The sequence below is a fragment of the Sebastes fasciatus genome, chromosome 7 (assembly GCF_043250625.1).
Source record: "Sebastes fasciatus isolate fSebFas1 chromosome 7, fSebFas1.pri, whole genome shotgun sequence".
NCBI classification, from domain to species: domain Eukaryota; kingdom Metazoa; phylum Chordata; class Actinopteri; order Perciformes; family Sebastidae; genus Sebastes; species Sebastes fasciatus.
Genome location: NC_133801.1, coordinates 4,718,771 through 4,733,476, shown reverse-complemented (window position 1 = coordinate 4,733,476; position 14,706 = coordinate 4,718,771). Strand labels below are relative to the sequence as shown.

Below are 14,706 nucleotides of genomic sequence, written 5' to 3'. Positions count from 1 at the left end.
CTCAGTCCCTCACATGGGCAGTCTATTTAAGGTTTGGTGTTGTACATTCATCGTAAAGTAAGTAAAGAGATGTTGTTAGACTATAAAATACATATTAACTTATCCGTGAACTAGATTGTTATGTAGAGATATAAAAAAACAATATTGTATGATATTAATTGTTTTTCTTCTCCTCCCCCTTTCCCTAACCACTCATACATCCACATTCATACAACCATACTTTCACTTCCATCACACACCCATCTCCCTTAAACTCAAACATATCTGCTCTCCTGTCCTCTTTATTTCCATCCTAACCTTTAACCCTCCAACCCTCCTGCTGTGAACATCACCCTCTCCCTGTCCTTTTGGTTTTCCTACATTTCCTCCTCCATCCTCTGTTTGCATCGCCCCCTCCTCCCCCTTCCAGTCGCCATCTATCTGGGCATCAGAAAGCGGCCGAGCCCCGGACCCCCCGATGCGGCTGGGATGTGAGGGTGCGGAGCCCCCGCGACCCGGCCGAGGTGGTGCTCGCGCTGCGTGAGGCGGCGCAGGGCTGCGGCTGCCAGGTCCACCTGGCCGGGCCTTTCCTCCTGTCCTGCACCCACGGAGCAGCCGGCGCCCGCGTGGCCTTCGAGGCCGAGGTCTGCCAGCTGCCCAGCGGGCTGGGCCAGAGCAGCGGTGTGAGGTTCAAGCGCCTGTGGGGGGCACCGTTAGCCTTTAGGGACATCGCCACCAAAGTGTCCAAGGAGCTGGAGCTCTGAGGGCGACAGGAGGCGGGGCAGATTGATAAACAGACAGGACAGGTCGAGGGATGAGGAGGAACAACGAGGAAGAAACCATCGCCTCCTCCTCTTCCTCCCTGGGCTCCACCTCATCTGATGCGGCTAGCGATGCCTCGCCTCCACCAAAGACCCTCTTCTCCCGATGCCGCCAATCACAGCCAGACAAACGGATGCACAGACACGGATAGACCGCCATTGGCAGATTTCTGATGACCCTTGACCTTGGAGCTGTCAGTGACCTACGACCCCCTGCTTGAAACACACCACCACCACCACCTCCACCTCCATACTATGTGAGCCCATGGAGTTTATTTTTTCTTCACGATTTCATGTTTGATGATAAGGATGGTGTTGCTGAGAGTGACGGAGATTGATAATTTGTTGTTGTTGACATTGTTATTCCTATTGTATCATATGTGTTGTCATCATTCCTTTTTAAAGAGCTGCTATTTAAAGAAATGTTTTAATTTTTTTGTGTATTAAGTTTATTTTCTTTCTTTAATGCTTTTTAAAAATGGGCAGAAGTTTGACATCTGTTGTCATCCTCGGAAGTCACATATTTTCAGAAGTGAGGTCGCAGTCTGACCTCCGACCTCTAGAGGGAGACATGCAGAAAAGCAGAGACTTGTGACGACTGAATGAAGCATCGCGACCTTCCTGCCCATCCATTGATAACGCCCATTCACTGCTCCGCTGTTGTTTCTACTGTGTGTTGGTAGCTGGCAGGTGAGCTGCTCACAGAGGAGTAAAGCTGCCTGATAATACCGGACCCAGCTGATATGTTTTACTTGATAACCTGATAATTTGAGCTTAAACATAAACTCTACGTTGGCCCCATGCTACCTTTTATTAACAAGCAAAAGTCCTCTAAAAAAAAAATGCAAAAAAGTGCAAAGCAGAACATTTTATTTTATTTTTTACTGGAGTACGCAGGAAAAAAAAAAGACATTATTTTCCACTCAGCAGGTTTCATCTATTTAGATTATAAAAGCAGGCTTTGTCAGCCAATCAGAATGCATCATTCTGACACCAATACGTGCAGATTTGTACTATTAGTTCAATTAGATAAAGTCAGTTTAACATTTAACTAAACTACATTTTGTTACCCGTAACAAATGAAGCACATATCGTATGCTTTCACTGAGTGCCCAGACGACTAATACGATTAAATCTGTGCCACAAATTGTTAAAAATCTTTTTAAAAAAGCTGGACAAACCGACCGTTGTGTTGATTATTAATCAAATAGCATGGCTTTGTTTTTTTGACTGGTCCCAGTTTTGATCTAATGTGATGGAAATTGAACTCAATATGATACAAAAAAAAACAAATGTTCACTCCTTTTCCTGCGAGGCCGCTGCAGACATTGATCAAAACCCCGATCAAACATGAAGCTAGAAAGCCGTTACTTTAGAGGACTTTTTTATAGACGACCTTCAAGCTTTTTTATAATTTGATCTCTTATTCCAAAAACAAGTTTCCCTCACAAGATTACAGTAGCTCAAACTGGTTTAGAGTAAAAGGAAGAGATGCAGGTTTTACTGGTAGCACTTAACAATATCACAGTCTGTCAGAACGCCACCGCCATCGCCATCGCTATTCCTCAAATGTAGTGCAATACAGCCACAAAGCCAAGAACCTAGACTTGAATAAGCATCGACTCATTAGGGCGCCTTGTTTTGATTTATTTTTTTAATTTTTGATATGTTTTTAAAATTCATTGAGCACTTTTCTTTTTGTTGCTTTGTAGCCAGGATTGCATTGTTCTGTACTGGCAGACCTTTTTAATTCATCTGTATTTTTCTTTTGTAAATTGTTATAAATCCCACTGTCTCACTCATTTAAGCCCACTGAGGGAATAATGACATTCTGAATGCCCTTTTTTCCTTTACTTATATGCACCTCTTGGTATTATTCACTTCTCCTCCGTGAAACCTGCTGGAGTGATGCTGCAGGTGTGCAGGTAGAGGTGGCATTTTGGTTTCAGTGGTGCCACGAAGTCATATTAAAGTTACTACAAGGAACATTTAACTGTCTGTGAGACAGACTCAGTTTAATACTGATGCTTCTATATGACCTTCATAAGCAAACGAGACCATCAGCGACAAGACTGGCTATTGTAGTGATGGTGGATATTCTTAATGCCTGTCACCGTGTCCGATTCCCCGCAACATCAGATGAAACAATTTACGTTATGCGAGTTCACCAGAAACTCCCTCAGCTCCTCCGGCCGCCTCGGAGAGCTCCTTGTCCGGCAGCAGCTGCTTGTTTGTGGCTGCAGGACCTGGAGCTCACCGCCCGCTTCCTGGGAGCGAACATCAAAACCACGCCGCTGGAGGCCCAGGCTGTATTGTAGCAGACTGTCAGACCCTGCTGCAGTAAAATTCAAGTTTTTTTAAAGGGAGTCTGGCAGCTGCACATCTTTTCGACTTAAGAAAGTGGCGGTTATGGAAACACTACTGCTTTTGTCCACAGGGGCCGCCAAAATCAACAAAATATAAGTTCCTTGTAGCAGCTTTAAGGAAACTGAGGGAAAGAACGTATATTGCCAAGAAGTGAAAGTCAATTGTTCGTTCCATTGCATCATCAGCGAAGCGACGCTTCCACCATTTCGGACTGAAAGCGCCCACCAGACGCCAGTAAAACGCCCGCCTAAAAAGTGGCGCACAAGAGTAAAACAAAATTATTCCTATTCTATTGTCATATTCTACCTAAATGGCCTGTGTTGAATAGTAAAATATTATAAATATAATAAGCGTTCAGTCCAAAATGGCGGCATCAGCTGTCAAAAAAACACCGGAGTTTCGTCTCTTTGCTTCTATACTCTTTTTTCACTGAGGTACAAAAATTCTAAATGCCGGCCTGTCTCCATATTGTTGTCAAATTGAACAGTTTTCCTTCGTCTAATATAACATTTATTTTCATTTATTCTGATACATATAAACTGTAGACTTTTCCCTCCGTCGACCAATCAGGCTGCAGCACAGCTGAGACGTGTATGACTGTTGACCAATCAGATTCCAGTATTACTGTAAGAGGTGTATGACTTAGCCAATCAGACTCCTGCCTCGTTAAGCCACTGTATAATTTAAAAGCATACAACTTGATGAGGAAGTGGTTTAATAAGAATAACCTTTGAGAAATTAGATTTTCTTTTATAAAAAGCACTTCATTACAGAACGATTCAACAGAAAGTGCTCCATCGATCATATATTAACACTGACAACTCCAAAATTCAAAGGTTGTTGTACTTGTATTGTAACTCTATAAAGCCAAGCAATTATAACTTGTACTTTTAAAGTATGCAGCATTTAACAAAAACACTGATATGTGAAAGGAAACGTTGGATAAAACAGCAGATTTGTGATCTTTAAAGCTGTAAAGTCTGCAGGAATTTATCTGTTAAATGGGAGAGTTCAGCCGCAGCAGGTATCCATCACTGTCTGAAAATGTGAAGCTGTGATTTAGGGCTAGTTTTTGCATTTTTTTTTTGTGTGTGTGTGTGCTTGTGTGCGTGTGTATGTGTGTGTGTATGTACAACTGGGCCTCACTCTCTGAACCTGTTCTGTAGATACAGTTGGGGCCATGCTTTAAGGCTACAGTTCTGTTGTATAGTGTGTTTGAAGCCGTCGCTGTTATCAAGAAAACTTAACTTATGGGCTGAAATTACGGAAATGATCGACCTGCAATCCTGCATGTCTCCTAGGAAATAATGTGTGACACAAAAATAAAGACTTTCAACCTCTTTCATATTTTACGTCTATTTTATTTTCTCAGATGTGGATTTAAAGCTGCAGTAGGCAGTATATTTTTGGTGTCATTGGGAAAATATTCCATAATACCCTTTCAGCATTTTCTAATTCAAGTGTTCTGAGAGAAAACTAGACTTCTGCTCCTCATGGCTCTGTTTTCAGGCTTTAGGAAATCTAGCCTGTGACGGGAGACTTTGACCAATCACAGGTCATTTCATTGTGTCGTGACCAGAACTTGTCGGCGGCGTAACAAACGTTTTAATTTTACAGCTAAACTGTGCACTACAAGATGATTCTGAAAACATCTGAGGAGAGAAATAGGCATTAACGTAACATAATATTGATTCATATTTGATCAGCGCTGCCTAGTTTAACCGTTTGGTCGGAGTTCAGAGTGATTGACAGCCGGCTCTCATAGACGGCAGCTGGACAGCAGACCTCAGATCAGCTCTTACTGCTTGTTTTCCTCCGGTAAGTGAAATCTTGCAGATGCCGTTAGGAGCACCGGAGGACACCGAGGCACATGATGTTTTTACCTGTTTCATGGACTACTGTCACGATATAGCGACCAGTTTATAAAAATAACTTTGTTTTTAATTCTCCAATCTCGCCTACTTCAGCTTTAATACATCAGACCGGCACATACGGGTACTTCGCAAAAAGTCGAGGCCGCGCCTCCTTTTAGGAGAAAGAAAATGAAAGATCTCATAGACTTCAATGCAATTTGACGTATGTTTAGATTGTAATTTTGACAAGTTTGTATGAATTCATCTCGTTAAACAAACATTTGTTTTATACACGTCTAATTATTATTGTGTGATCTTGCCTGAACCTGAGCGTTCATGATACCTTAATAAATGAAGGTTGATCACCGTCATGTCCCGTCAGTCTTCCCCCGTCCAACACAGTGGAGGATATTACTTATCCAGATTTCTCTACATATCTGATTGAAACCCGTTACGCTAAGTGTTGTCTGTCAATAACCAACGTGTTAATATCCAACTGTTTGATCTATAGGCTGAGATTTAGTTGGAGACGACGGTCTTATGCTGCTATAACGTTAATGTATGACTGTATTACTTGACTAACGTTAACTAGCCATGCTAGTCACCGTCATCAGCATCATTTAACCATCTACCACACTGACAGTGAATATTAATGCATCATATATCCATATCCATATGAAAATGTCAGTTCATGTCTCAGTCACTCTGTTATGAGTAGTTGTAAAAGATCCATAAAGAAAACATGAGAGCAGGTTTGATTGTTTCGTGGGGCATAGTTTAATTGTCCAGTTATATTTTACAACCAAAAATATTTTTTTTTCTTTCAGTGCATAGCCGTACCAGACTATGCATGGATTGATCCCAGGATGTTACAGAAAAGATGGGGAGAAAGATGATTAAAGTGACAGGAAGTTAGGAACCAAAAGACACAGCAGCAAAGGAAAGGAAATGATGAATAAAAGAAGGAAGTAAGAAAGGAAGGAAGGAGCAGAGAGAAAGGTGGAGTGTCTTCTTGATGGAAGGAAGTAAGCAGAAAGTAGCCAGTTGGCCGAAACCAGTAAAATAACTTTACAACACGGCTACCCGTTCATTTTTTATAATATAAAAAAACAAACACAGACAGTCATTCAGTCATTGTTTGTCTGTCCACTTTACTTCTGGGCGGGGATCATGCCATCGATGGCCTCTCCCTTCTCGAGCTTCTTCTCCATCTCAACCATCAGCTTGACGCCGTCGACCACCAGCTGGACCTGGTACACCTCGGAGGAGCCCAGACGGTCAGCGTTGGAGATGTCGAACACACCACCCACGGAGGCTGTGTCCACACCACCTGGAGGGAAGAGAAGGGGACAAGAATGAGTCCTCTTTCTACCACAAGCACTTAAACATGGAAACATGATATCGCCCACTGAAGAAAGTCCCTGAGACTGAGCTGACGTTGATGGTAAACTTAATGACTAACTCGAGCTGTGCAACGATGTTTCTTCAGTTAAATAAATGTTCCTTTATAGGTAATCCAATAGGCCCTTTTCACAGCAGCCTCGCCTGGAAAGTAGACGAGATCAGGCGGCAGCAGCACGCGGCGGTGACAATAAGCTGCGGTCACGTCAGACGGTTTCCGGCCGTTTCAAGCAGCCTTCAAAGAATTGACAGGAAGTCACAGGAAAAGTGACATCCTGTTAGATCCGACCTGTAGGCTACTTGTAGTTTGCAGACCACGTCCGGATTTATTTATATTTAATTGTGCGTGTGTCTGGCATTATATTCTATCCTTTATTATTTTTATGTCGGCCTTGTAAAGCACATTGTAATGAGCACTCGTTTTGATAAGTGCTCTATAAATAACCTTCATTATTATTATTATTATTATCAACAACACAAGATGTGTTTGTTAACAGATGAAACCGTCATTGCACAACATGAGATTAAAAGTTTACAATCTAGAAGTGCGGCCTTTCTACAACACGTGGTATTTGTGGGTAAAACTAAGAGCCAATCAGCTCTTTGACCAGGCGACAGCCAGCCGTTTCCCATCATGCTCTGGGTCTTGCAGTCTTTGGAGAGAAACTGCGGCGCCTGGCTCTAAAAACTGTGGCCACCTCGATCCTGTGAGGTTATCGTTGCCCATGTGTGCACGTTGTCAGAGCAAGTCGGACACAAATCTAACTGGCATGCATTGTGCGGCGGTCTCCAACGAGCCTGTTTTGACACGTCATTGCAGGATGAACACAGGTGATTTAATTGATTAAATTAATTATGGTCCCGTTCCATTTAGTGTCGCAGCCATTCCAGTGAGCCAGCGTGCACAATACGGAGCAGGGCCACAATCAATGTTAATAATTACACCTGTGTTTATCCTGCAATGTCAGTAGAAAACAATTCAACTTGACTACTTCCTGAAGATTTCTCTTTCTGGATATTTTGGTAAGATGAAGATAATGCTACCAACCGAAACAAATGGAGCAAATAATACAAAGATATATATTTTAAAAAGCCTATTAGTCTATGGCAGCCGTTTCATGCCGACCTGAAGGTGCTTAAGTTAATGTCATGAATTAAACATTTTATTTTCCTTAGTGTTTTGATCAGTAACTTCTTTTTATTGTAATCTATGTATTTGTTTTTCCTGTACATTTCCTAATATTTGTTTGCTAATAAATGCTAATTTTGTTGTTAACTCTTTACCTCGCCCGTCCAGCTGTGTCCTCTGAAAATACTAACTTGTCACTAGATGTTTTTTTTTTTAAGTACCTGTTCCACGCTTCTGCAGACGCAGCCTGGTCAGGATCTCCTCGAACTTGGCATGTGTGCTGAGCTTGGGCAGCTTGACGTGCACGCCACCGCGCAGGCCGGTTCCCAGGTTGGAGGGGCAGGTCAGGACGTAGCCCAGATGCTCGTTCCAACTGAAGCCGTGGTTGTGCTTCTTGAAGATCTCCTCAATCTGACCCGTGAGGAGGAAAGTGAAATGAATAATGCATGATGGTTAAAATATAACTAGACGGATGTTACTTAATGCTTACTAGACCTACCCTTACCAAAAATAAGTTTATTCAAGTGTGCTATTAGTACACATTTAAACTTAAAATAAGAGAGTATGCTACTTATCAGAGATATACTTAAAAAAAAGTATACTTGGCTTCTCCTCCGTGGAAGCATGTGAGAAAAACTTAAGTCAAACAGCAAAAGTCTCTTTATGTAATGCATAAATCATTGGCTAAGTACTATAAGTTAAAGAAAACTTACAAGTATACTTGCAGTAAAAATTTATAAAATAGTAGTTTACTGAGAGTACGCTTTAAAGTGTACTTTCATGAACTAAAACAGTGGGTGTATACTGTAACTAGTAAACGAACAGCATACCTATAAGTTCACTTGTAGTATAGTTCACTTCATAATATAGTTGCAGTACAAAATACAACTTTACAACTTTAAAAGACAAGTCTATTATTCTTACACTTAAAGTACACTTAAAAGTATACTTTTATAAATTAAAAAGTGGGCCAATTTAGTCCCAAGAAGTATTGAAGAAGTACACTTAAAAGTATACTACTAGTACACTGATATTAGTATACTAACTACATAAAGTATACTTGGGAAATATACTTGAACTTTACTTAATTTTACTTCATAAAATAAACTTGAAGTTTACTACTTTTTCGTAAGGGTAGCCATGAAAGGTCTATATATTAAAAAGGTTTAATTTACACCATATACACAAAAAAGTAACCATAGAAAGTTGTTTTGCACTGAAATGGCTTCAACTCTACCCAGTTGAATCGTGCAGAATGTGTCTGCATAACTGTGTTTAAATGAAAAAATGCATGCATGTTTTTGTGTTTCACCTTCTGCAGGCCAACGCAGAAGCGTTTGAAGACCTCCTTCATGTTGCCTCCCAACTGCATGGAGATGACACGCAGGTGATCCTCCTCGTTCACCCAGACCAGGAAGGTCTTGTTGTCGTTGTGCCTGGAGGAAGAACATCCGGCTCAGTTTCACTTGATTTACATAGTGGACAAAACGTCTCAGAGAAAGGTGACAGTAAACCTCAAGCCAAAACCCTGATCATGTGAATTATCTGAGCTGCACAGTGGTGGATTTACAGGATGTCAAGCCACTGTAAGGGGCAGTGTGTGCTACAGCTGCTGTACACACTGTGCTTTGGTGTTCATGACACACTTTAACAGATGTTTCAACACAGGACTAGTCAGGATTTTCATATTAGGGCTGTGGGAGAACCAGACAGATGGTGCAAGGTTTAAAGGTTGGCTTAGGAAGGGCAGATGGGAGCTCAGAGGGTGGTCGTTTGTTTAGTGAGTGTGTATTTATGTGTCCATAGGGTCACATAAAATCTGCTTTTACAGTTGATTATAGCACATATCTGATCATGTTTCTAAATCGGGGGAATCCCAGTAAAGTCTAAATTAAATTTTCTACTCCATTCCGTGCGTCTCTCACCAGATGCCTCTGCCGTCGGGCCAGTCACGGGCCATGCCGGCGCAGGTCAGCAGGGTGGACACGGGCTTGTCGAACAGGAAGTGATCAGCGATCAGCAGCTCCTGCTCGGCGTCGGTCATGCCGCTCAGGGGGTAGTACTTTCCCTTGAACTCACCCTCCAGGCTGGCCAGGGCTGAAAGGAAACCAAGCAAGGTGAGGAAAGGAGTCAGTCTCTGATAAATACATCCTGTTTGTTAGATTGATGGATTGGCATTATTGTATTTAGGTTGACATTCACCCTCAATGGACAACTTCTCAATGGTTCTGCGCTCTCCACGGCTGTTGTGGGGTGGCAGGGTGAATCCCTTGATGCTGCGGCCGGTACGAACACGGCTGGACAGCACGTAGTTGGGGTCCAGGTCGTCACCTCCCTGAGAGAAGAAGACAGGACAGAATGGTAATAAATTAAAGAGGTCACGGCGTCTTTACTATCTGTCCTACGCAACGCAGAAGTCCACCGATTACACTGACACGCTTGTGAAACTGCAGTAACGTGAGTCGCTGGGTGCAAAACCGCGGTAATGGCAGTCGCCATCTGCCTTCTGTTACCCTTAAAGTAGTGTTACTATGGTAAGTATGGCCTCTGAGAGGGGCGAACGGCGTTTCCACGGTTTTACACTCGGCAGCTCACGTTACGTGAGCGGAGAGGTACTCAGTTGGTTTCAATCTGCAACCACACCACTAGATGCCGCCAAGTCCTACACACTGTCCCTTTTAAAGCTGTGCTGATCTATGACAATACCATCATGCATGTCTCGATTGCTCACCTTCAGGTTCTCGAAGTTCAGGTCGGTCTTGTGCTTGTCGGTGGGCTTGTATCCATTGTGACGGTCGGAGATGATGGGGTCCAGCAGATCCTTGAAGACCTCATAGCACTCCTCGTCACCAGCAACGCAGCCCACGGTCATGATGAAAGGGTGACCTTGGGGACAAGAGGGAGGATGAAGAAGTAGGTAACATGGCTACTTCACCTTTGAAGATTGTTGTGTATGGAGGGATACTGATAGGTACCACCGTGGACATGATGAAGAAAACTTGCTAGTATATTTTACGTTTGCTTCAGTTCATTTATTTCTCCTTAAACCCTATATTTGCTAGTGTGTGTTCATCTCTATGCTGATGACTTGCTCCTTCTTACCAGGGTTGTCAACACCGGTCTGGATGACGTCATCCACGGTGAAGCCGCTGGGGGTGGACTTTCCCCTCAGCTTGTTGTAGATGTCCTTGGTCAGCACCTGCAGCAGAGGACACAGTGCAGGTCAGTGATTATACGGTCGCATGGTTTCCTCTGTCTTTTAGATTGTGCTATGTAAATGTGAATCTTAGCACTCATAAAAAAACCCTCTGGTTCCAACAGCAACAATGAAAATGTTTGTATTTTAAGCATAAAATATATAAAATAAAATATATGATGTGACATCACCAATAGGTTTATGAAGAGCAGGCCCTTTTGGTGCCTTATAGGCAAAATTTGGATTTGGAGTCGCTCTAGGGTTAAGGTTCTGGCGGGCTAAATAACTATTTATTATAATATGAATAAACAATTAGTCCCTGATATTGTTGGCTTAAAAGTGTTTTGTCAGTTTCACTACAACGAAATGTGTACTTTTCTTTCTTTCTTTCTTTGTTCTTTTATGTGTTACTTCAATGCAGAAAAATGAGGAAGGGTGCCTAATATTTAGTTTAGTTTAATTTAATTTAGTTGATTTGAGAACGGGCAGTGCAAATTGATAAATACACATGGTATAAAAAATGCCAGTTGTAGCCAAACGTCTATTTTTCATCTGTTGTCCCTGGCCAAGGCGTCACAGAAGGCATCCTAAAATTAAAATTAAAATTTTACAGGGCGGCCAGCGCCCCCTCAACAGAAGGTGCCGCCCTAGGCGACCACCTATATGTCCTATGCCTTAAGCCGGCCCCACTGAAGAGTCGCTGTGAAGCTCAAAGTGGGTGCCTCCTAGCCTAACTCCCGGCTAATCCAAAAATGGGCAAAGAGGTTGATCATTGGTGGAGCTGAGGCGGCCAGGCTGACGCAGCAGAGCAGACAGCTAGCAGTTGGCGACCTGGTACGGCAGCCACCTGTCACTCAAAGCGGCCACGCCCTCATTATGCCGAACTTTAAGCCTTAATATAATTTAAACGGGTGAGTTATATAAAAATTCACCCCCGTACAGTAGTCATGAACGGGGATATTCGCTATAGAAACCAAAACTGTTTTTTGCACCAGGCTTTAAATATGTTTATTTCTGCTGTAAAGTCGGGCAATTTAACATCGGAACGGGGATTGACTCGCTTTTGGAGCCTCAAGTGGCCAATTAGGGGAACTGCAGTTTTGTGGCTTCATTTCTCAGCACTGGAGGTTGCCACTTGATTTTAAGTGACATCTGAGGTACATTTTGAAATGTGCACAGATAAGTCACACTTCCTAAAGTAAAGAGTAATGTCATGCAGCACGTTATTGGTGCCTATAGACAATGTCAGAGTAGGACTTTGTACCTTGGACATGTGGTTGTTGTGCAGGGACAGATCGGGGAACTCCTCGTCCCCGGTGAACTTCATCTTGTAGTCGTTGTGACAGTTCTTCGCCATGGTTGCGATTCTTACTCCACCTGAGAAGAAAAAGAGGAGAGGAGGTGTTATTATTTACAATCTGCAATGACTCATTTGGTGAGACTGCAGTGTATATAAATATATAAAAGGAGAATTTGGAGTTCAGGTTTCTGCCGTATTCAGGCACTTTTTTCCTCATTGTGTTAAATCAGAAGAATATAGATTTTATAGTTCTACTGGCTACAAGATGTATTTGTCAAAATGATGTTTTCTTTGTTGCAGTGATGTAACAAAGCAGCCTGACACTCAGCGTAGTCATTACTAGTGAATACCGTATTTCTGTTCTGGTATTTCTCCAAGTTTTTCAAGTGCCTTGTCTATGAGTCTTCTGGTTAAGAGGAGACACCGTCTCATTCTGTCCTAATGTCTTTCTTTCTTGCTTTTTTCTTTCACTGTCTCTCTCTGTCAGCTGTTCTGTGTACATGCTTTACTCCCTGCTGTCCTGCTGTCTCACCACCTGTCCCCCCTCACAGCGAAGGTTATTAATAGCGTGGCTTTGCCCCCTCTTGTCCTGCACCCCTCTGATCTCTGCGGGGAGCTACAGCACATTAAGATCAATGATTTTCTCCTCTCTTTCACTGCATTCAACCTCACACTAATGCAAACGTAGTGGCCGAGCAACGCTGCAATACATAGGAAGCAGCAGACGAAGTACTTTGATGCCAGAAGCAATAAAACATTTAACGTTTTTAAGACTGAAAATATTATTAAACTACTAATATAAATGTACTTTTTTTAATATAAACAAATGAAAATGCAGAGCTAGAATGAGCAGAGCTGCAGAATCAGTCAGAATAGACGTGTTAATAAACTTCTAGCCATCATTCTGAATCTAGTCGATCTCTCTCTCCGTCAGACAGAGGTCAAAACTTGAGGTCAAAACTTGAGGTGCAGTTGATTGATGACACCTGGTGCGCTGAAAGGTCAAAGCATCGCATGCCTCACAGATGGCTCCACAAGTTCCATGCCTAAATCAAGCGCTCCTAGACTATTCGAAGACAAACTTGAAGTCTGCCCTGCTGGCGTCAGCAACAGCTGATAGTCACAACTGTTTCACTTCACAGCCGTCTTATCAGCAGATTAGTGCTACCCATATCCAAGAAACCAAGAGCGTCAAGTTTCACTACAATGTGCACTGAGAGAAGAACGATCTCAGTAGATTTTTAGTAGTTTCCATATCAGGAAAAAAAATGTGCAAAGCTTTAGAGGAATCCAAGACAAAAATGCAAGAAGAGACAAAGTTTCACGGCTCCAGAGTTCAGCAATGGAGGAATCTGTCTGATAGATATTTGGTTAAAAAGGTTTCTCTCTCTTTTTTGAGGTTTCTGTCCAAACTGATATAGAAAACAATCTTTCCCTTGGATTTAAGAAAAAGGCTGACTAAAGCATTGTTTTGCTTTTTTTTTTACCTGCTTAGGAGAAAAGAAAGAGGTAACAGATCCCGGGATCAGATCGTATCCACCAAATGTAGGAGTTGCCCAACTTTGCCAGGTGACGGGCTTAAGCATTTATACCCAGACCTCTGTCCCTATTGGCTGACAACCCTCGGGGTCCCCTCATTTCATTGGTCGCAGGGGGTCTTCTGTGCCCGGATGAGTTTCTAAAAGGCAAGAACGAACATCGCACAACATTCGAGACGAGAGACATGAAACAGCTGCAGCCGCTCGGTCCAACCTTTCACCTTCTGCCTGCAGGACAGAACAGTGGACAGCCGTCTTCAAAAAACACATGCACCCTCGGACTTGTATGCATTAAATGCAGACACTATTGCACTGTTGTGAAACTAGATTCACATAATCTCTGCAGTGTTTTAACCTTGCCCCGAGTGAGTTACAATCAGAGTCACTGGCATCAAGAGTATGAATGTCAAAATCAGAAGGTCATGCAATGGGATAAATATTCCAGTAATTCACTCTCCCAGTATTTACGGTGTAATAAAATGACATTTAATGTAAATTTAAAAGAGCATGAAATGAAAAAAACACATTAAAGATTTTTAGTTTTGTTTAGTTTTGTAGTTTTAATATGATTTTAATTAAATGGAGAGGGTGAGCAGCTTTACGTTTTTCACCTGCTTTCAACTGGTCGGTATGACCTGAATCTATCCTCCGTGTTTCATAAGTGTCCTCGGAGCCGAGTAACTGGAGTTCTGTCTGTCATCATATTCAGGAGTTAAAATAACCACTTTGTCTTGGATTACTTCATCGCAATATTCACGATTACAGATTGGATCTCATTGAGCTGTGGCCCCATCTCATCTAATAATTTGCTAAGTGGAGGTGTCCATGTGTGAGTTTGAGATATGTGTCGCTGTTCCCTGTGTGGGATGTCTTGTAGTGATGCATAGCGACAAGCTGACCAAACTTTTGACAAGTCAGAGGAGCGAAAACATAAATTCCAGTGTGTTCTTATATGTCTGTATTAATATGTGTGCACACATTCATATATCATATTAAATATCTTGCCTGACGTGTTTTGTATCAATACAAAAGTCTATTAGAAGATTATACTCGATCTGATTGTGAAACCTCGAGTCCAGCTCATTGCCAGCGTCATTACCCCCCACTGGTAATGTGATCGAC

General features: G+C 42.4%; 2 protein-coding genes across 7 annotated transcripts in view; one reads left to right on the top strand and one right to left on the bottom strand.

Annotated features, from left to right (window-relative positions):
- LOC141771154 (MAP/microtubule affinity-regulating kinase 4-like) overlaps positions 1-4,514 on the top strand; it is a 71,510-nt gene extending 66,996 nt beyond the window's left edge. For 3 of the 6 annotated variants that reach the window (XM_074641123.1, XM_074641122.1, XM_074641124.1), the window contains one exon: positions 410-4,514. In XM_074641123.1, the coding sequence (XP_074497224.1) occupies positions 410-743 (334 nt within the window). In that variant the 3' untranslated portion in view covers positions 744-4,514. The remainder of the gene's footprint in view (positions 1-409) is intronic. The other 3 variants (XR_012594683.1, XM_074641125.1, XM_074641130.1) reach the window with 3 other exon arrangements.
- Positions 4,515-5,773: 1,259 nt separating this feature from the next.
- On the bottom strand, positions 5,774-13,690 carry ckmb (creatine kinase, muscle b). The gene is made up of 9 exons (XM_074641136.1): positions 13,534-13,690; positions 12,011-12,123; positions 10,653-10,749; positions 10,282-10,436; positions 9,753-9,885; positions 9,476-9,647; positions 8,863-8,986; positions 7,772-7,961; positions 5,774-6,350 (listed from the first exon to the last, which is right to left on the bottom strand). The coding sequence occupies exons 2-9, from the start codon at positions 12,101-12,103 to the stop codon at positions 6,172-6,174; spliced, it is 1,143 nt and encodes a 380-aa protein (XP_074497237.1). The 5' UTR covers positions 12,104-12,123; positions 13,534-13,690; the 3' UTR covers positions 5,774-6,171.
- Positions 13,691-14,706: the final 1,016 nt, after the last annotated feature.